At 40.7% G+C, this 22554-nt stretch overlaps 1 protein-coding gene across 2 annotated transcripts in view; it reads right to left on the reverse strand.

Annotated features, from left to right (window-relative positions):
- Positions 1 to 8726: 8726 nt before the first annotated feature.
- Positions 8727 to 22554, reverse strand: part of bend7 (BEN domain containing 7) — a 43419-nt gene continuing 29591 nt past the window's right edge. For both annotated transcript variants that reach the window (XM_080207752.1, XM_080207753.1), the window contains 4 exons: positions 18464 to 18689; positions 15606 to 15725; positions 13575 to 13631; positions 8727 to 11857 (listed from right to left, as the gene is read on the reverse strand). In XM_080207752.1, the coding sequence (XP_080063878.1) occupies positions 11784 to 11857; positions 13575 to 13631; positions 15606 to 15725; positions 18464 to 18689 (477 nt within the window). In that variant the 3' untranslated portion in view covers positions 8727 to 11783. The remainder of the gene's footprint in view (positions 11858 to 13574; positions 13632 to 15605; positions 15726 to 18463; positions 18690 to 22554) is intronic.

Here is a 22554-nt window from a genome sequence, read left to right on the forward strand (position 1 = left end):
AAACATAGAGTCTCTTGGTCATATAGATAGTAAAAAGTGTAAAAGGAGGAGCAGGCCTGATGGAATGGCATCACTGGCATATTAAGTGAATACTTTGCATCCATCTTTACCAAGGGGATAGATGCAAATCAGGGCATGGCGACAGCAGCAAAACCCTATCCATAGAATGGTTCAAAATGTCAAGAAGGAGGTGTTGAACAGACTGTCAGTGCTGAAAGCTGACAAGGCATCTAGGAGGTGAGAATGGAAATTGCAGAGGCACTGATCATAAACTTCCAGCCTTCTCTAGACTCAGGGGAGGTGCCAGAGGACTTGGGAATTGCAAATAGACTCATGGAGGTTTACAGCATGGAAACAGGCCTTTCGGTCCAACTTGTCCATGCCACCTTTTTTTTAAACCCCTAAGCTAATCCCAATTGTCCGCATTTGACAAATGTTATGACCTTATTCAAAAAAGGTTGCAAGGATAAGCCCAGCAATTACAGGTTAGTTAAAATCAGTGGTGAGGAAGTTTCTGGAAACAATTGTTCAAGATAGAATTAGTTGTCACACAGAAAATGTAGGTTGATTAGGAAGAGCCAGCATGGATTTCTAACAGGAAAATCAAATTAAATAATTTGCTGGAGGTTTTTGAGGAAGTAACAGAAAGTGTTGATGAGAATAATGCGGCTGATGTGGTGTACATGGACTTTCAGAAGACATTTGATACAGTGCCACACAACAGAAAAGTTGTCACCCTTGGAATAAAAGGGACAGCAACAACACGGAAACAAAATTGGCTGAATAATAGAAACCAGAGAATAACAGTCAATGGATATTTTTCAGACTGGAGGAAGGTTTATAGAGTCAATATTGGGACCTTTACTTTTCTTGATATATATTAATGATGTAGACAATTTCAAAATTTATGGATGACACAAGACTTGGAAGTATTATAATCTGTAATGAGGACAGAGTAGAACTTCAAAAGGATAAAGACAATTTGATGGAGTGGACAGTTAGATGGCAGATGAAGTTCAATGCAGAGAAGTGAGAGGTGATGCATTTAGATAGGAAGATCATGGAGGGAATATAAAATAAAGGGGGAAAATTCAGGAGCGGAGAGAGCTGGGTGTATATGTACCGAGATTACTGAAGATGGCAGAATGGATGGAGGTCTGTTAATGAAGCATCTCGTATTCTCAGCTTTATTAGTAGGGACATAGAGTACAAGAGCAAGTAGATTATGGAGAACATACACAAGACTTCAGTTGGATTATTGTACAGTTCTGGGTGCCACACTATTGGAAGGATGTGAACTCATTGGAGAGAATGAAGAGGTTTACATGAATGGTTTCAGGGATAGAAACTTTAGTTATGAGGATACATTGGAATGGTTGGGACTGTTCTCCTTGGAGGGAAGAAAGAAAGAAGGAAATTTAATAGATGCGTTCAAACTCATGAGAATTTTGGGCAGTAGATAGGGAGAAACTTTTATCACTTGTAAAAGGATAGTGAAAGTGATTTGCAACAGAAGCAAATGAGATGTGAGAAAAGTTTTTTTCACACAACCAGTGTTTCAGATCTGGAATACACTGCCTGGAACTGTGGTGGAGGCAGCTTCAATCAAGGCATTCAAGCTGGCATTAGGTGATTACTTCAATAGAAGCAATGTGCAGGGGAAAGATTGGGAATGGCACCAGGTCACAATTCTTGCTTGAAGAACCGGTGCAGACACGATGGACCGAATTGTCTCCTTCTGCTCCGTAATGTTTCTGTGATTTAAACGAGACCCAGGATTAATATTTGTAAGGCCTGTGATTCTGTCGGTTTACAGGGTGTTACTGTATTAATAGTGGGCTGTTAGGATAGATTTACGCCCATCTGAATCTCCCACTTTGGCTGTGGTGTTTGGGAAGAACACAGAGAAAGCTGATATGTGAAGTTGTAACTCAAGTTATATTTAAGTTTGATATTTCATGTCCTAATCAATTACAGGGCTGTCTCACGTACACTTGCTGAGGAGCGTGGCTCATGTTCATGCCAGGATTCATTGTCCTCCTATTCCAGACTCCAAGATGCAAGATTATCTTTCCTTTTTGCTGCATGGTCTCAGCACAGGTTTAGGAGCCGTGCTTGACACGGCTTGCATCTGCAGCCCCTCATCATGGTTGAGGACTCTGGGTTTGTACTTATTGAACCTTGCAGGATAGAGTGGACATGGAAAAGATGTTTCCACTAGTTGGAGAAACTAGAACTGGAGAGCACGACTTCAGGCTAAAGGGATGATCCTTTAAAGCAGAGATGAGGAGGAATTCCTTCAGCCAGAGAGTGGTGAATCTGTGGAACTCTTTGCTGCAGAAGGCTGTGGAGGTCAGGTCATTGAGTGTCTTTAAGACAGAGATAGATAGGTTCTTGATTAATAAGGGGATCAGCGGTTATGGGGAAAAGGCAGGAAAATGGGGATGAGAAAAATGTCAGCCATGATTGAATGGCAGAGCAGGCTCAATGGGCCAAGGGGCCTAATTCTGCTCCAATGTCTTATGACCTGGTTGACTTGTATCCAGAGGAAAGTTGAAAACCTACAAATGTGCAGCCTAGTCAGGCAGGAGTTACCAGAAGGTATTAACTTGAGAACAGCACTCTAGATTTTGTCAGGGTCATTCCATTTGAAAAAATAACAGATTGAAGGGCATAAAAAACAGAGACATAAAATGGATGTGATTCAGTTTCATGTTTTAGATGATCATAGACAAAATCTATCCCTTCTATTCCACATCCACTTTGCTAATTCCCTTTCCCTTTATGATTAAAAAACCTATACCATTTTTCTTCAGTCTTACGGAGTGAATAAAATGTAATTCCTTGTTCTTGTTTCATGATATTACAACAGAGACTGTATGTCAGAAGTAGTTCTAGTTGTACAGAGATTGGCTCCCATTTGTTAAACCAGTTCCACAGAGTTTCCGTTGGCATCGCAAGGGATCAGAAAAGCAAAATGTGCTGTTGGTTAAAGGGACACCAAAGCAGAACATAGATTTGGACTGGAATTGAAGACCAAATTGCACTTCTTTTTGAGATGATTTGTTGCGATTTGTTGTTATGCATCTCATGGCAAATCACCGGCTTTCTCGATAATAATTGAAACAAGATGAAGGACGTTGCATAGGAAGAACAATTTCAATTCTTTGGGATAACTGTGACAGAAACTGATTTTTTTTGAAACCCTGACAAAAAACTTAAATTTAATGTTATAGAGTCATAGAGGATTAGAGCATGGAAACAGGCCCTTCGGCCCAACTTGTCCATGCTGTCCTTTTTTTAAACCTGAAAGCTAGTCCCAATTGCCCACATTTGGCCCATATCCCTCTATACCCATTGTATCTATATGAGAATCTAACTGCTTTTTAAAAGACAAAATTGTGACCCAACTCTACTACTGCCTCTAGCAACTTGCTCCAGGCACTCACCACCCTCTGTGTGAAAAAATTGCCCCTCTGGACATATTTGTATCTATTCCCTCTCACCTTAAACCTATGCTCTCTAGTTTTAAATTCCCCTACTTTTGAGAAAAGATATTGACTAGCTGATCTGTGCTCCTTATTATTTTACAGACCTCTATAAGATCACCCCTTGGCCTCCTACACTCCAGAGAAAAAAGTCCCAGTGTATCCAGCCTCTCCTTATAACTCAAACCATTAAGTCCCAGTAGCAACCTAGTAAATCTCTTCCGCACTCTTTCCAGTTTAATAATATCCTTTCTATAATAGTGACCAGAATTGCACACAGTATTTCAAACATGGCCTTACCAATGTCTTGTACAACTTCAACAAGATGTCCCAAGTCAATATTCTGATCAATGAAACCAAGCATGCTGACTGCCTTCTTCACCACTCTGTCCACCTGTGACTCCACTTTCAAGGAGCTATGAACTTGTACCTCTAGATCTCTTTGTTCTGTAACTCTCTCCAACACCCTACCATTAACTGAATAAGTCCTGCCCTGGTTCAATCTACCAAAATGTATCATCTCACCTTTACGTTTATCTACATTAAACTCCATCTGCCATTCATTAGCCCACTGGCCCAATTGATCAAGGTCCCACTGCAATCTGAGATAACCTTCTTCACTGTCCACTATGCCACCAATCTTGGTGTCATCTGCAAATTTACCAACCATGCCTCCTATATTCTCATCCAGATCATTAATATTAATGACAAATAACAGTGGATCCGGCACTGATCCCTTAGGTACACCGCTATTCACAGTTCTCCAGTTTAAAAATAATCCTCTACAACCATCCTCTGTCATCAAGCCAATTTTGTATCCACTTAGCTACCTCACCCTGGATCCCGTGAGATTTAACCTTATGCAACAACTCAATGGCCTTGCTAAAGTCCATATAGACATCAATTGCACTGCCCTCATCTACCTCCTTCGTTACCCCTCCAAAATACTCAGTTAAATTTGTAAGACATGATTTTCACTCACAAAGCCATGCTGACTGTCCCTAGTCAATCTTTGCGTCTCTGAGTGCCTGTAGATCCTTTCTCTCAAAATACCTTCTAACAACTTACCCACCACAGATGTGAGGCTCACCAGCCTATAGTTCCTAGGTTTTTCCCTGCAGCCCTTTTTAAATAAAGGGACAACATTTGCCATCTTCCAATCTTTAGGCACCTCATCTGTGACTAACAATGATTCAAATATCTCTCCTAGGGTACCTGCAATTTCCTCCCAAGCCTGTTGATCAAATACTTAAGGGAAAACAGATTTGGAATTCAAAAACATAATTTTAAATGAAATTAAATTTCCGTCTGAGATGACTATTGTCTGCCAGTAACAAGCTCTCAAAATCTAATCTTTCCAACATCAAATATCTCACTGTGTTTAGATTGATTGAGTACTGAGGGATTGCTGCACTGTGGACAGTGCCATATTGTACAATAGAAGAATCATAGAATCTCTACAGTGCATCTTATGTAGATTAAAGTAGAAAAACATGTTCACAATGGACCAGCAGCAAAAAAGTTGACAAAGGAAAAAGTTGGATTAATGAGCAAGTACCATCGTTAAGCTGTTGTTAAGGATTGAAACAAAGATCTGGGCATACTAGTGTATCTGATTACAACTCAAAAAGCATTCCAACCATGCTTTTGAGGTAAATTTTAACTTAAATCACCACAGTAATGATTTTAAAATGGGGATACAGCCCTGTTGATGTTGACAATCATCCCATGGCCACGAGCATGGGGGCGGATGGGAAGTGGAATGTGGGGACACTGATCCCTGAATGTTGTTATGAACATGCAGGCAGGTTAAAAGCTGCCAGCATTTCAAAAGGTATTTCACAGGACATATGTGTCTCCTAGTGGCAAGATTCTGAAGTTTCTTAAGACAGACCAGAAGAATACATTGTCTTGCTTGTAGGAACACCTTAGTTAGACGATTGAACCATTGAAGGAGACATACATACATTAATCTTTTTGAACTACAGAAGCTAAGGGGATAGCCAGCAAATACACAGAGAACCAAAGGGAACAATACTATAGTTTTGTGGAAGCAGGGAGACAGATTCCACCCAGGAGCCTGTAAGCCAAGTTCTAGCAAGCAGACCAGAAACAAGAGTGCAGAAACCTTCACGGAGGCAGTTAAAACCATATCCTCACTGAACGAAGAAGAGACATTTCCCAGAAGAACTCCTCAACTGTACCCAGTGTGGTAACTATAAGCTGGCCTCTACTTACAGATGGTTTGGGAAGGAGGAAATCTTGAAAGAGTTCAGATCTCGTAAATGTAATTTGGACCAAAAAGGGTAATTTCTACAAGAACTGTATGGATGTGTTTAGTAGTTCCTATGTAACAGTCTTAGATGATAATCCTGTTTGTGTATATGTGCCTTTTCTTTATTGTAATAAAGTCTTTAAAGTGTTATACTATGATTGGGCTGGTTACTGCTCTCACTGCAGCCTGCTTGTGATTCCTCACACCATTCCTGTGAATAAGAGTATACACTACATAAGAACATAAGAAATAGGAGCAGCAGTAGGCCATCTAGCCCTTCGAGCCTGCCCCACCATTCAATAAGATCATGGCTGATCTGAAGTGGATCAGTTCCACTTACCCGCCTGCTCTCCGTGACCCTTAATTCCCTTATTGAACAGAAATCTATCTACCCGTGACTTAAACATATTCAGCGAGGCAGCCTCCACCACCTCAACGGGCAGAGAATTCCAGAGATTCACCACCCTTTGAGTGAAGAAGTTCCTCCTCAACTCCGTTCTAAACCGCCCCCCCTTTATCTTGAGGCTGTGCCCCCTAGTCCTACTGTCCTTTCTGAGCGGGAAGAGTCTCTCCACCTCTATCCTATCCATCCCATTCATCATCTTATACGTCTCAATGAGATCTCCCCTCATTCTTCTAAACTCTAACGAGTAGAAGCCCAGTTTATTCAGCCTCTCCTCATAGCTCAACCCCCTCAACTCCGGTATCAGCCTAGTAAACCTCCTCTGCACTCTCTCCAAGGCCAAAATATCCTTGCGTAAGTACGGCGACCAAAACTGCACACAGTACTCCAGCTGCGGCCTCACCAATGCCCTATACAGCCACAGCAAGACCTCCCTACTTTTATATTCAATCCCCCTCGCTATGAAGGCCAGCATCCCATTAGCCTTCCTGACCACCTGCTGCACCTGCAGGCTGGGTTTTTGCGACTCATGCACAAGGACCCCGAGGTCCCTCTGCACCGTCGCCTGCTGCAGTTTTTTGCCCCGTAAGTAATAGTCCTTCCTACCATTATTCCTACCAAAGTGGACCACCTCGCACTTGCCAACATTAAATTCCATTTGCCATTTCCTGGCCCATTCGCCCAGCCCATCTAGATCCTTCTGCAGACTCTCCACACCCTCCGCGCAATTTGCCGTTCCACCAATCTTGGTGTCATCAGCAAATTTCGACACCTTACACTCGGTTCCCTCCTCCAGATCATCTATATAAATGGTAAATAGCTGAGGCCCCAGCACCGACCCCTGGGGCACTCCACTAGTCACCAACTGCCAATCCGAATAGCACCCATTAACCCCCACTCTCTGCCTCCTATTTGACAACCAATCCTCTATCCACGCTAACACCTTACCCCCAACTCCATGCCCCCTTACCTTCTGCAATAACCTCTTGTGAGGTACCTTGTCAAACGCCTTCTCATTGAAAGCCGAGTCCTCGTTTTAAGCACAAGTTCACTTTAAAAAAGATATATGTTAATTATTGTTGGTAATAAACCTATTGCAAGTGTAGTTTCATTCTTTCAGGTTTTAGTTGATAGTGGATAACTTAAAACTTTTTTTTACTTTTCCTTCAGGTTTTTCTTTTAATCCAATTTTCCTTACTCTCCATTTATTTCTTCTCTGTCTGAAATAACATCAAATTCACCCACTCTAATTTACGCTTCCTTCTTTGTCTTTACTTCATAATCGTTTAATCTGATCAGCAGAGGTTATATAATCCTGGTCTTGCTCAGATCGCAGGTGCCCCATTTCCCTCACTGCAATCTTATCAGCTCGCACTTCCAATAATTTACAATGCAAAAACATTTTAAAAACCTAAATGTGAAAGGGTATGAGCCCAAGAGAGGACAATGCTACAGCATTGCCCTTCTGCAGCAAATGATGACTTATATTTGGTTTTTGAAATCCACATATGCAAAGCTTTGCTTTTGTACATTCTGATTAGGGGAAAGGGGGGAGGTGATGGTCTAGTGTTGTTATTGCTAGACTATTAATCCAGAAACTCAACTGATGTTCTGGGACTTCGGATTTGAATCCCGCCACGGCAGATGGTGGAATTTGAATTCAATTAAAAATATCTGGAATTAAGAATCTACTGATGACCTTGTCGACTATCAGAAAAAATCCATCTGGTTCACTGATGTCCTTTAGGGAAAGAAATCTGCTGTCCTTACCCAGTCTGGCCTACTTGTGACTCCAGAGCCATATCAATGTGGTTAACTCTCAACTACCCTCTGAAATGGCCTAGCAAGCCACTCAGTTCAAGGGCAACCATGGGTGGGCATAAATGCTGGCCATCCAGTGATACCATGTCCCACAAATGAATTTTGAAAAATGCTTGTGGTGTCATGTTTGTGTCTGCTCTCTGACTGTGTAACCATGCAAATCTCACTGCAAAATAAGTAATAAAACACAAACCATGGGTTGGAATTAGCCAAGTAGTGTTCTGATCTGAACCACACATTCAGCACCACATCAGGTAGTGGACACAGATAGTGAGTCATTTGGACCCACTATCTGAATGGTCTTAGTCTTATTGTATGACAAATCATTAATCTTCCTGGAGCTATTGGGGGTGCAAGGTTTATCTTTGGCCAAATCCAGTCTACTCCTGCAGTGTCTGAGGGCCTGAATTTAAAAGGTTCTCTCAGTTTTGTAATGCTCTGGGAAGGCGTTTTTGTAGGAAAAAGAAGTTTTATCAGTTTGAAAGAGATAAATCAGCTCTTTACTTTTCATTGAGTTAAGAGCCAGTGAAAAGATCAGCAAAACAAGACTGAGATTAATACAATGAGTAAAAAGATGATCAAAACATGCAATGGGATAATATATTTTGGGTGCAAAATAAGGAATGGGAGTGTACACTTTACAAAAAGATGCTGAATGGTGTGGATGAACCAAAAGGCTGGAGGTTGCAATTGATAATGTACAAACATGAATTCAGGTCATGAAAACCACAAAACAGGCTAGCAACATTGTGGGTTTTATAAACAAATGTCAAGTACACGATAATGAAGCAATGAAAAATCTATACAAAGCACTGCTTAGACTGATTAGAGTGCGATTTTCAACTCTGAGCTCTCTGTTACGCAAAGGACATTAAACTCACAGAAAGTATTCAACATTGATTCAAGATGATGATGCAAGGGATGGGAGATTGTAGTCAAGAAAAAAGATTGGAGATACCGGCACAATTTCCACTGGAGCAGAGGAGATTTAAAATGTCTTTAACAGAGCAATTAGGGAAACACTATTTCTTCTTGATCTGCCGCTGACAATCCCAGTCACGCTTTCTTGCTATCACACTTGGTCCATTTCAATGCTCAATTGGCCACCCTCCCATCTTTACCTGCATAGATTTAGGCTCATCCTAAACTTTGTTGCCTGCATTGTACGTGATTACACTTCTGTGAAGAACCTTGGGACGTTTCACTGTCAAAAGCCCTGTTTGAATGCAAGTTGTTAAGGAGTCAGTTACGAGTTGCCATCAATTCAAAAACCCAAAAAGGGGAGGAGAGAAATGAGAAACTTCTTCACATGGAGGGATGTTGAAACATGGGATGCTTTTCAACAGTAAGCAATTAAAGCAGATACCATTTTTAAGGAAAACTGAATACATTTCTCAGCAGGGTAAGGTACAGCATCATGGTAAGGGAGTAATAGGATTAGTTTTGGATTGTTCTAGCAAAAGGGACAAACATGCCTCCCACTGTTCTGTAAACTATTGAGGTCCAGATGAGGTGAGAGAATAGAAATAGGCATCAGTCTTCCCTTCCAGGAGTGTGTGACCTTTCATAGCCAGAACTGACAATAGGCGCACAACACAAGTGTTCCCAGGCACCTGTACTGTGTGTCAGGCAGTAGGAGAAGTGTACTCCGTGGAAAGGAAGGGAAAGGAAAAGTATACACCATTAAAAATATTGAAGTTTTAAAACTCCAAAGGCCATCTAAAGTTATTTCCTAAGAATGGACCAGTATCAAATCCAACTGGTTTGCTGCGCTCCAATGAAATCAGTGCCCATTCTCCCTGTGTCTGCATGGGTTTCCACTGGGTGCTCCAGTTTCATCCCACACCCCAAAGGTGTGCGGGTTAGGTTGATTGGCCATGCTAAATTGTCCCTTAGTCTTGGGGGGATTAGGATAAATACATGGGGCTACAGGGTTAGGGCCTGGGTGGGATTGTTGTCGGTGCAAGCTTGATGGGCCGAATGGCCTCTTTTTGCACTATAGGGATTCTATGATCCCCAAAGGTGGAACCAATTGGATCAAAGCCCTGCAAAACTATGGTCATATATGGAGATACATTACTGGGTGTCACTATTTTGTGTGGAACTGTGCTTCTGCTATTAGACCACTGGAACAGATAGTGCTTACAATTCAATGTTGCAATATCAGCATTTGTCGACATTCTTCTGCCTGTTATTTAAATAGTAGCACTAAAATGAATTAAAATTCCTGTTAAAGAAGCTGACAAAGCATATTACAAATACATTATGGTAAACAGTAATTTCTAGGCAATAGCAGTTCATTAAGAAGGTGATGCAAAATGTAGCTATTAACAGTTACAGTATATTCATCTTTATAATATAAATTGCTACAGGTATTTATTAAAACTGCAACTGACAATATATTACAATCGTTTTTGCTCCAGTTTTTAACTAGTTCCACAATTTCTAATAAAAACCCAAATTATTTACATTCCTCAGTGGTCTTATAAAATGAGTTTGTTTTAAAAAAAAATTTGATTCGAAAGAATTCAGTTTTAAAATCTAATGACTGAGTAAATGAGCCTCCATTAAACAAACACCCTTATAAATTATTTCTGAATAAAATCATTGCAATTAATACACACATTTTTCCTGAATAATTAGCCTGCAAAATCAATTAGAGTAAAGCTCAAACTTTCAACTGCTTTTTCATCATGATTAGTATCTCAGCATGTGGATGTGGTCGGTATTGAACTGCATCTTCAAAGAAATGTAGCCTTTTTTGTTTTTAGTGCTACTGATTATTAAGAGGAGCTTGATTAAATACTAATTTTCGTCAGTAGTAATTGCATAATACTGGTTTTGCTATTTAAACTTCACAGTTACCACAGATTCCTCACTTTAACTCTACTGAGTACTTTACAATGATGGGTAAAAGAAATTAAAACTATTCTGGAAGGGGCATGCGATTGCTACTGAAGATAAGGAGGTATAAATTTGCCTTGTTAAAAAATATATGTGTTCTCAGTATGAGGGCGTTGCTGGAAAGGTCAGTAGTTGCTATCCATCCTGAGTTGTTTGAGAAGGTGGTGACGGATTTTGCACCTGTCCTGTTGGAGCTGGTAGCATACAGGTACTTTCCCCAACACTGCTTAGGTAGGGAGTTGAGGATTTTGGGTGACCACACTTGCCACAAAACCAGAAAATCCTGCCTGAGGTCAATGGATGGTCCCCCTCCCCCCACACAATTCCTGTGGTGGGCAGGATGGGAAAACTTCCCCCTCTGACTCTACGGTGACACATATCATGTCAATGGAAGAGCTAAATCGCGCAGACTGCAAAACAGGCTGCCAATTTTCTTGTGTCCAATTTACAACACCACACAAAAAAAATTATACTCCATAGTTTCTTTTTAAAAAGTGAAATCTCTCATCTTCAAATTCATTTTGATAATACGTAAAGAAGAAAAGTTGCTTTGGTGCATTTTGTACAATTCTTCCATTTATAATGTTTTGGTTTTACTCGTAAATTATATGAGGAAATCTGTGCACATTTCATAATGTTCCAGTAGCAACTTCATTACAGTACTCTCGACAGCAGCACAGAATGGTTCTTTGAAACAAAAAACACACAATTTAAAAGAAAAATATTGTAGTCAACTTTGAATATTAAATGGATGAAAGATTTATAAAGGACAGCACAGGTGCCTTGAGAGACAACAGCGAGAGAGAGAAAATGAATATGAATGAATAAAGGACTGTCTTTGATCCAACCACCATGAGGATTGTGTTCCATAAGAAAAACAGCTGTCCAAACATCAGATTTGAACTGTACAGATTGGTTCTGAAGCATCCCATACGTCACTTGAACTGGCTGTGTTAGTGCACCCTCCTAAAGTAAAACACAGAGTTCAGGATTGTTAGTTACAGGAAAGAAAGATCATCCAGATGGGAAAGCTAGTCAACACAAAACTCCAAAAACCTTATCCATTACAAGTGTTGATCAACTGCATGTCAGTTAATACGGACATGAATCAAAAAAAGATTAATGGGACATTTAAAACAACACTGAATATATCCTTAAAATATCAAATACATGCGAGCGAAAGTCATGAATCTTATGAATCTTTAAATTTTATACAGAAGCCATCTAGAACATTTAGCTCCAGACAATTTTCCTTGCAGAACACAATGACACATATTACAACTGAGCAGATTCAAATTTTGAGCCCACTAGCGCCTCTATTTCCTCAGGGCGCTAAAGGAAATTCAACATGTCAGCTGTGACTCTCACCAACTTTTACAGATGCACCATAGAAAGCATCCTTTCTGACTGTATCACAGCTTGGAATGGCTCCTGCTCTGTTCAAGACGGCAAGAAACTACAAAGGGTTATGAACGAAGTCCAGTCCATCACGCACACTAGCCTCCCATCCACTGACTGTCTGCACTTCCCACTGCCTCGGAAAAGCATAATCAAGGATCCCACGCAACCCAGACTTTCTCTCTTCCACCTTCTTCTGTTCGGAAAAAGATACAAAAGTCTGAGGTCACGTACCAACCGACTCAAGAACAACTTCTTCCTTATGGCCTTTTGAATGGACCTACCTCGCATTAAGTTGATCTTTCTCTACACCCTAGCTATGGCTGTAACACTACATTCTGCACCCTCTCTTTTCCTTCTCTATGTGTCGTATGCTTTGTCTGTATAGCGTGCAAGAAACAATACTTTTCACTGTATCCCAATTAATGTGGCAATAATATATCAAATCAAATTTCTTCTTACATGCCACTTTGCAGGTCTTTGTTAATAGAGACATGGAGATGAGACCTAAATCTATCTAATGAGAGTGGGGAAAGGGGGAACTCTAATTCTGTTCTGTACTATGTTCTCACTCACTGGCGTGTGCATAAACACAGGGACATCACACACTATATTTTGCATGAAAGTTCTCATTCCAGCTATCTCCTGGAGTTAGCATTCTAATGCATGTTAGGTGTATTTTGAATACAAAATATTTATTATTTAAATGGCTGCATCTTTAAAATTTCCTTCATGACATGCAGTGACTGACTATGGGTTCTCAATGTATTCTCAAAAACTATAAACTGGCATTTTACCTACTCCAAAACAACCAAACCACAGACTCATTCTTGTTCTGTCTGAGGGGCTTTATCCATTCAAGCAATTGGATTGCATACCTCACACCAAGGTTTGTTCATGAATTCTGTGGTAATATTTCAGTGTAATCTGATGGCGCCTCAGGTGAGATGTTAAACCAGGGCCTCATCTCCCTGGTCTGCTCATTCATTTGGATGTTAAAGATTTCCAAGGCATTAGCTGGAGGGAGCAGGAAGTTCTTCCGAGCATAAATACTGGCAAAGTGGGTCAAAAGACCAGTTTCTGAGCTGCAGACTCTCGGTGTGATGGCCACCATTCCCTTCTTAACCAACACCATCAAAAACAAATTAACCATTCTGTTATGACCATTCATCACAATATTATTTGTAAAACAATATCTAACGCTTTCACATTTATAACATCTTGCCTCAGAATGACAAGTCTTCCCAAACCATGTTGAAATACAACAAACATTGCAAAGCCTTACCGGTATTTAGGAGAAAATTGCTTCCCATCTTTCCACTGGATTCAAATGGTTCCAGGACTAGAAACACATCAGTACAAAATCAGTTAAACACCAATTTATTTCAGAGATTGCAAGTAATCAGATTCCTTAAGACTACTTATGGAAGCAATTTAATTTTTAAAGTTCTTTTCATGGGATGCGGGGATCACTGGTTATTGCCAGCATTTACTACCCAACCCAATAGCCCTTAAACAGGTGGATGATGAGCTGCCCTCTTGTACCATGGCAGTCTGTGTGATGTTCGCACACACAGAGTGCTCTCTGGGAGGGAGTTCCAGGATTTTCATCCAGCGATAGTGAAGGAACGGTGATATAGTTCCAAGCCAGGATGGTGTGTGCCTTGGAGAGGAACTTGCAGGTGGTGGTGTCCCCTGCATTTGCTGCCCTTGCCCTTCTAGATGATGGCAGTCAAAGATTTGCAAAATGCTGTCGAGGGGGGGTTCAATGGGTTGCTGCAGTGCATCTTATAGATAGTACACATTGCTATCACTGTACATCCATTGTTATATTTTGGTCCTGACATCTTTCAAGATCGATCAGTACACATGTAAATGCAGGAAGTGATTAACACTGCAACTGTTCTTTAACACTGTCGCAGTTGAACTAATGAGAAAACATGGATACTGCGATCCTACAATGCACTAGCTTGCAAAGCCAGATAAAACACACAATATATAACATCAATAGTGTAGGGGCTAAATGTTTAAGGTGGTGGATGGAGTGCCAATCAAGCTGGCTTCTTTGAATGTTGCTGAGTTACGAGCGTTGTTAGAGCTGCACTCATTCAGGCAAGTGGAGAGTATTCCACCAAACCCCTGACTTTTGCAATGTAGATGATGGACAGGCTTTTTTATTGGGGAGTGGGGGAAGGGAGACAAGAGATGAGTTATTCACCACAAAATTATCAGTTTCTGACCTGTTCTTGTAGTCACAGTATTTATGTGGCTGAACAGTTAACTAAGTAAGTGAGCAAAAATTTATAAGTCTAGCTCCCCACAAAAACTGAAAAAATTGGTACAGGTAGGAGTAGGCCACGCAGCCCTTAAGTTGGCTCCGCAGGTCATTAAGATCATGGCTGACATCCTATCTCAGCTGCACCTTCCTGCACTATTCCCATATCCCTTAAAGTCTAAAAATCTGTTGATCCTGAATGCACTCAACATGAGCGTCCACAGCTCACTAGGGTAAAGAATTCTAAAGAAGAATATTCTGAGTGAAGAAATTTCTCTTTAATACAATCCTAAACACCTGACCCCTTGTCCAGAGACTATAATTCCTGGTTCCCAGTCCCTCCAGCCAGGGAAAGCAACCTCTCAGCATACACCCTGTCAAGCCCTCTCTGAATCCTCTATGTTTCAACTGCATTCTGTCTTGTTCTTCTGAACTCCTGATAGTATAGACCCAATCCATCCTTAATATGCCATCCAGTCAGCTGAATATTAAAGCCGGAGCCTACTGGAAATCTACTTAGCTCAGGTGGAAATTTGATATATCCATTTTTTCTGGGGGTTCTGGGAGATCTTGAAGGTTGTGCCACCAAGATCTCCCAGAACCTCATTTTATTGGGCAGCCTGGTGGCACAGTGGGTTAGTACTGCTGCGTCACAGCACCAAGGACCTGGATTCGATTCCAGTCTTGGACGACTGTCTGTGTGGAGCTTACACATCTCCCTTCGTCTGCATGGGTTTCCTTTGGGTGCTCCGATTTCGTCCCACACTCCAAAGATGTACAAGTTAGGTGAGTTGGCCATGATAAATTGCCCTTTAGTGTCCCAAGATGAGACATTAGCAGAATCCTTTTCTTTTCTGTGGAATTCTTGGGGACTTTGTAGTGACCAGGTAATATCACTCCTACTCTGATATATAGTACGGTACTTCACAATATTTGAAAGCGAACACAAACATTGCTGCATTTGAATGCAGCAGACTTTTAGTTCTTCTATTAAACCCATTTCTTGAGATATATGTGAGATTACAGAATACTTTTACTTACCAGAACCTCTTTTTAAACGTTTTCTTGCTAGTTTAATTTGATCTTGAAGAATCTGTATCCAATCCTTTGGTCCAGGAAGTCTGTCAATCTGATTTAATGTGCAATATTTTTCTGTGAAAACTGAATTTTTTTCATTTTGGTTAACTGAATGTCTCAAATTGATGTTAGTGAGAATATAGGAAGTGCTGCTACTTCTATGCAATTTATAAAAGTACATCAATATGAACATCAAACAAACACTGAAGAGGCAACTTTCACAAACAAAAACATTCCCTTATCTTGTCTCTTCACTTTGGATAAATGTTAATTGTTCTTATTCATCCATCTTCAACTCTAGCAGTTTCTTTTCACAGGGTTAAACAGATGTGAAATTAATCTTAAAAGACACATTAGCATTATCATTCAAACCTGTCAATTATTAGAATGTGTAAACAAACAACTGCCTGATGCCTGTTCAGGGAACATCCATGGATGCACAGCTGAAGTTAACTCATCCCTCAATATTGACCAAAATTGAATGTTAAGTTTCATGGATTCTGTCTAAATCCTTCATGATTACAAAAATCTCACGTCAAACCTCCTCACAGTGCTTCCCTGCTCTTAGTGATGTTGTCAGTCTTATTGATGTTGGAAGCAATGATTACTAATGTCAAAACAGACAGTGCAGGACTGTTCAAGGGTGAAGGAAAGGGCTGGAGAGGTAGACCTGGGTGTCAGTGGCATAAACTTGGAAGTTGATGCCATGCTTTGTAATTGAAGGTCTTGCACTCCTTCAGTAAGTGTTGGCCCAAGTTTTTGTATACAAGTTCTGGAGTGGGATTTGAACCCACAATCTTCTGAACTACTGAACCATGGCTGACATGAGCACAATCACCCTGTCGCCTCCCAATGCAAGATCGCGGTTTGCACGTGCACTCACCTGCGCAAGTGCACTTCCCTTCACCCATGAATAGTTCTGTGTTGCCAGGCTATCTGCTTAGCATCAATACTCATTTCTTCTAGCTGATGTTATTCAGTGGCACCCAGTCCGCCCATGCAGGGATCTCTACACATGCACAACTGATGTGGTGAGGCCAGAAGTTTCACACATGCACGAATTACAAAATTTGGTGGTTTCCAGAGAGTGTCAATAGACATGGGGCACCTCCCTATCTCTCCTTCCTCATCCCCATCTCCTCCCTGGGCAAACACTCTCGGGGAATCCCGTCAATGCTTGCCAATGTAGTAGCTATTGTGATCATGCGCATACCACCATATTCTTCCTCCAGGTTTTATGGAGTAGAGTAGAATAGAGTTTTCATACCCAGCAATTTACCATCACACCTTGTTCCACAGGCACCTCTGATTCTGGTTACAAGCAGCAATGCTTCATTCCGGTGTGCTAGTATTCAGGGTGGAGAGAGTGCAGTGTCTTCCCTTAATTCTATATATTTCTCTTTTACAATTTAAATAACCCACAATGGATGAGTACAAATTAATACAGTTTTACGCTTCTTTTAAAAGGATTTGGCCACCCAGCCGTGATCATTTCAGCAGCGCCACCTTTGGTCCTGGTGCTTACTCAGATGCTCCAAATGAGGTCAGAGAGCGATACACTGCATACTTGGAGCATGCACAGCATTGATGGGAAGCACAGCTAATTAAAGAAGGATATATTCAGCAGCTAGTGGATTTTATCCCCACATATTGAGAAAAATAGCCCCCATCTTCCAAATCTCACAGTATACAAAAAGACTCAATTGGGATAAAATAAGATTGCATACGAAGTATTCTTATATCAATATTCACACAGCTGAGTGTGCCAGGTAAACTGTGGCTCAATGACAGAACTCTTGCCTCTGCATCAGAAGGTTGTGGATTCCAGAGATTTAGACACATAATCTAAGATGACACTCCAATAAGGACTGAGGTGCTATCTAATGGGAAAGTAACAAAGTGGCAATATTACTGTGCTAGTGATCCAAAAGTCTGGACTAATGATCTGAGGGCATAAGTACAAATTACACGAAGGCAGCTGGGGGAATCTAATTAAATTAATTTTGGAATAAAATTCTAGTCCCATTAACATTGATCATGAAACATCTGGATTGACGTTCACCAATATCCTGCAGGGGAGGAAACTCTGCCATCCCTACCTGGTCTGGCCTACACAAGGCTGCAGACCCACAGCAACGTGGTTGACTCTTAACTGCCCTCTCTAATGCACTAAACACTTTGCTGTATCAAACCTCTACAGAATAAAGCACAGTGGGTGTATCTATACGCCATATGGATTGCAGAGTTCCATACCATCTTCTCAAGGACAATGAGGGATGGGCAATAAATGCTGGCCCAGCCAGTGACACCCACATCCCAAGCACAAATATAACATGAGAAGCAAATGGTTAATTAATAACCCAGTTAACTCCGTGTTTACACATTTATTATTAAGCACAGGCTCAAAACAAAGCAGGCTTAGTGATCTTCAAATCAGTTATGCAGTGCACAGTTTCTCCAAACTTGGTAATTGCATAAGGAAAAATGTCATAGTGAATATGTGTCATTTAAAACTTTGAGAACAGGATGAACAATGTAATCTCAGATGCAGATGGACTGTCATAGACAGTCTTATGTTAACCACTGCCCACAATATTTAAGAAACAGAAGTGAGTTGGTAACTCAAGGTCTTCATGATAGCACAGCACCACTCAGTGCTCTGTGTATTTTCAGGACTAGGTACGAAGGCATACACAAGATGTTATTTTGAAGCATGGTCTAACCATTAAAAGTGTTTCTTCTAGTACTTATCATAGGGAATCCAGGCTTCTGGATTTAAAAAACAATGCACCTTTCGATCAGAATATATATTTTAAAATCACCTTTTATTGCTCCCACAATGTTTTGATCAAGGCCCTTTCTATTATCATTTGCTCCTCTTTTTCTTTTCCCATTCGGAAGAGAATTAGCCAGCGTCCGGTCATCAAAGAAAGCAGAGACGAGTTTCCGGAAAAGCAGGCTTCCCGAACGGGAGTAGTTTAGTAATATGGACTCCAGTTGAGACTTGGGGATAAACACATCATATCCTTCTGCAAGCCGGACCTCTGGCTACAGAAAAACAGCAAGAAATAAAGTGAAAGTTTCTCTTTTCTTTACTGTGCCTCCCTCCATCCCCCCAAAACCACTAGCACATAAACAACCCCAATAACAGCAATTTAAAGCTCTGTGCATTGTTGTATTCTGCTGTTATAAGAAAACATTCCGGTTAAATTTCAAAGAATTATTTAAAAAGACAACTAGACTTGCAACCTTTCTTTTCCATCCATTTAAATCTGCTTTTAAACTTGCTCTTCCAACTGATAATGAAAATAACTACGACCGTTGTCACCACTGCCATCTGTCCACAAGAACTTATTTGGCCTATGTTTAACAGCCAATCATATGGAAAAAGATTAACTACTCTTCCACATCATCCTCACACTAGGGTTGTCATTTTATGAAACAGGTTTTCCCCTGCTGTTGTTTCTAAGCTCCACTCTGTCCTACATGCTGCCCCCTTTACTCTGCTGAACATAAATTCCCATCTTACTCAAACAAGTATGTCAATGGACACATAAGCTGTGAACTTCGTTGTGTTGATGCGTTACGTTCCCACACTTAACTCCTTATTTCTCAGGTCTCACAATGATAGCCCCCTCAGTCTTCTCTTTCTGTAACAAGTCCAGGGTTTTAAAACGCAAAACCAATCTTGATAGCGCCCTTCACTATAGTCATAGATCTTTCTCAATTTTTAACAAACATATTCTATCACTGGCATTTATTTCCCATTCCTAATTGCCCTCGAGAAGCAGGTGTTAAGCAGCATTCTTGAATTGCAGCAGTTCACGAGGTGTAGGTACACCCACAGTGCTATTAGGGAGGAAGGTTCAGGATTTCAACCCAATGACAGTGAGGGAACAGCAAAATATTTCCAAGTCAGGATGGTGAGTAGTTTGGACAGAACTTGTGGATGGTGGTGTTCCCATGTATCTGCTGCCCTTGTCCTTCTAGGTGGTAGATGCTATGGATTTGGAAGGTGTTGATGAAGCAGGCTCAATGAGTTACTGCAGTAAAATCAATCAACACTATCTTTCTTTCAGGAAGATTGAAAAAGGGCCAAAATATCTAGTTCAGAATGGGTTATGAATTTTGAATACACTATGGAATACAATAATGTCTTTGCTACTGAACCATGAAATGTCAGTAGTGCTGTAGAAGATTGAATATAAATGCTATAGCATCCACCAACTAGCTAGAACCAAACATGGTGGGAAAACTTTCAGAGACAATAATCTGGGGCAAAATAAATCGGCATTTGGAGAATGGGCTGATAAATGAAAGTCAGTATGAATTTCTTTGCATCAATCATGTTTGATTAACGTGATTAACAACAAGAACTGTACAGCATTGGAATAGGCCCTTTGGCTCACCACGCCTAAGCCGATTACATTGTCCTGTCTAGACCAGTCACTTATATCCCTCTATTTCCCGCCTGTTCATGTGTCTATCAAGATAAATCTTATATGTCGCTAATGTATCTGCCTCAACACCTCACATGGCAGTGTATTCCAGGCCCCCACCGCCCTCTGTGTAAAAAAAACTTCCCCCCGCACATCTCCACTGAACATTCCCCCTCCTTACCTTGAACTTGTGCCCCCTTGTAATTGTCATTTCTGTCCTGGGAAAAAGCTTCCAACTGTTTACCCTATTCATACCCCTCATAATTTTATCAACTATCTGATCGCCCCTCAGCCACCGTCTGTCCAGGGAGAACAATCTTATTCAATCTCTTCTCCATACCAGGTAACATCCTGGTAAACTTTTTCTGTACTCTCTCCAAAGCCTCTATGCGCTTCTGGTAGTGTGGTGATCAGAATTGGACACAGTATTCCACATGTGGCCAAACCAATGTTTTTTCCAACTGTAACTGTTTGCCAACTCTAATACTCGATGCCCTGTCTGATGAAGGCAAGCATGCCATATGCTTTCTTCGTCACCTTTTCCAACTGTGCTGTCACTTTTAAGGATCTGTGGACCTGTGCTCCAGATCTCTCTGTGCGTCTATGCTCCTGATGGTTCTGTTATTTATTTTATAGCTCCAACCTATCAAAATGCATCACCTCGCATTTGTCTGGATTAGATTCCATCTGCCATTTCTCTGCCCAATTTTCCAGCCTGTCTACATCCTATAAGCTCTGTAACGAGGGTAATGCAATTGATGTTATATGGACTTTCAAAATATGATTCCAAAGTATCACATAATGGACTAGTTACAAAAATTGAAGCACATGGGATTAATGCACCTTGGAGCCAAATTTGTTATGTGACAGAAAGCAGAGAGAACAAAGAACAATATAACACAGAAACAAGCCCTTTGGCCCACCAAGCCTGCACCGACATGTGGTTTTAATGTGTGGTGAGCAATTATTTCTCACACTGGAGGGAGGTGCACAGTGGATTTCCCCAGCAGTTGATAATAGGACCACCGCTCTTAATAATATTAGAGACCTGGATTTGGATATACAGGATATAATTTCAAATCTGTAAATGGCATGAAACTCAAATGTAGTAAACATTGAGGATAACATCAGACTTCTGGAGAACACAGGCAGATTGGTAAAACCGGCAGACATTGTAAAATGGAATGTAACATCTAAGCATGAAGTGATACATCTTGGGAGGAAGATGCAAGAAACAAGAAGAGGCAATATAACCTAAATGGTATGGTTTTAAACGGGGTGCAGCAATCTGGGGATCTTTGTGCTCAAATCTTTGCACATGGGAGGACAAGTTGAGACAGTTATTAAAAAGGCAAATGGAATCCTTAGCTTTATTATGAGAGGCATAAAGTAGCAAGGAAGTTATGCTAAACTTTTATAAGACACCGCTTAGGCCTCAGCTAGAGTATTGTGTTCAATTCTGGAAATCACATGACAGGCATATGCCAAGAGATTTACTGAAATGGTATCAGTGATGACGGACTTTGGTTCTGTGGAGTTTGGAGAAGCTGGGCTTGTTCTCCTCTGAGCAAAGAAGCTTAAGAGGAGATTGGATTAGATTTTAATAGAGTAAATCAGGACAAACTGAATCCACTGCAGAAGGTTTTGGGAACCTGAGGACATAGATTTAAGGTGACAGCAAAAGATTCAGAGGCAAGATGAGAAAATTGTTCGTAAAAAAATGGCAAGATGTTGTGATCTGGAATGCAATGCCTGAAAAGATATTGTGAGCAATACAGTATAGTACCAATGTAATACAAATATAGTGTCGCAAAACAAGCAATCTCAGGACCAAGGCTGTGCAGGATTTCAGATATTACTGGATTTTGAATTGGGTGGTTCGGACCAGGAACAGTTCAAGTCAAGTCAGGTCAGGTGGGATCAAGGCTCGCTTGGAATGTGGGAATAGACTGTCACACAAGTGCAGGAATATAAGCCACCTGACATCACACCATGCCAATGCAGTATCTAACTGCACTGACTAGGCAAGTTTTTTTTTATTTTTCTCAATTAAAATCTATGGCTATTTTTCAGACAACTCGGGTTTTTAGCTGCTGGATTTCAGATGTTGCACTGTAGTAACTTCCCAAAAGAAACAGATAAATACTTGAAGAGAAAAAAATAATAGAGGATTATTTGGAAAGAACTAAGTGGTGGAAATAGATAGTTTGACCAAACAGCTGACACAGACACAGTGGGCTAAATGGTCTCCTGCGCTGTATCATTCAATTATCCTAACATTTGGGTTTGTTTTGAAGAAGTTTGGTCAGGATTTATACAACATTGTGTGGATGCAGATTTTGTGTCAATGCTCCCAGGGGATATAAACCAACAATGCGGCCTAATAAATAGACACCTTCTGAAGTGCAAAACAGGCCTTTCAGCCAAAGGTAATGGGAAAAAAATTTAAAGCAAATGGAACTGAATATAAAATT

Source organism: Carcharhinus amblyrhynchos, chromosome 19 (assembly GCF_965287045.1).
Source record: "Carcharhinus amblyrhynchos chromosome 19, sCarAmb.v2.hapA, whole genome shotgun sequence".
Taxonomy (NCBI): domain Eukaryota; kingdom Metazoa; phylum Chordata; class Chondrichthyes; order Carcharhiniformes; family Carcharhinidae; genus Carcharhinus; species Carcharhinus amblyrhynchos.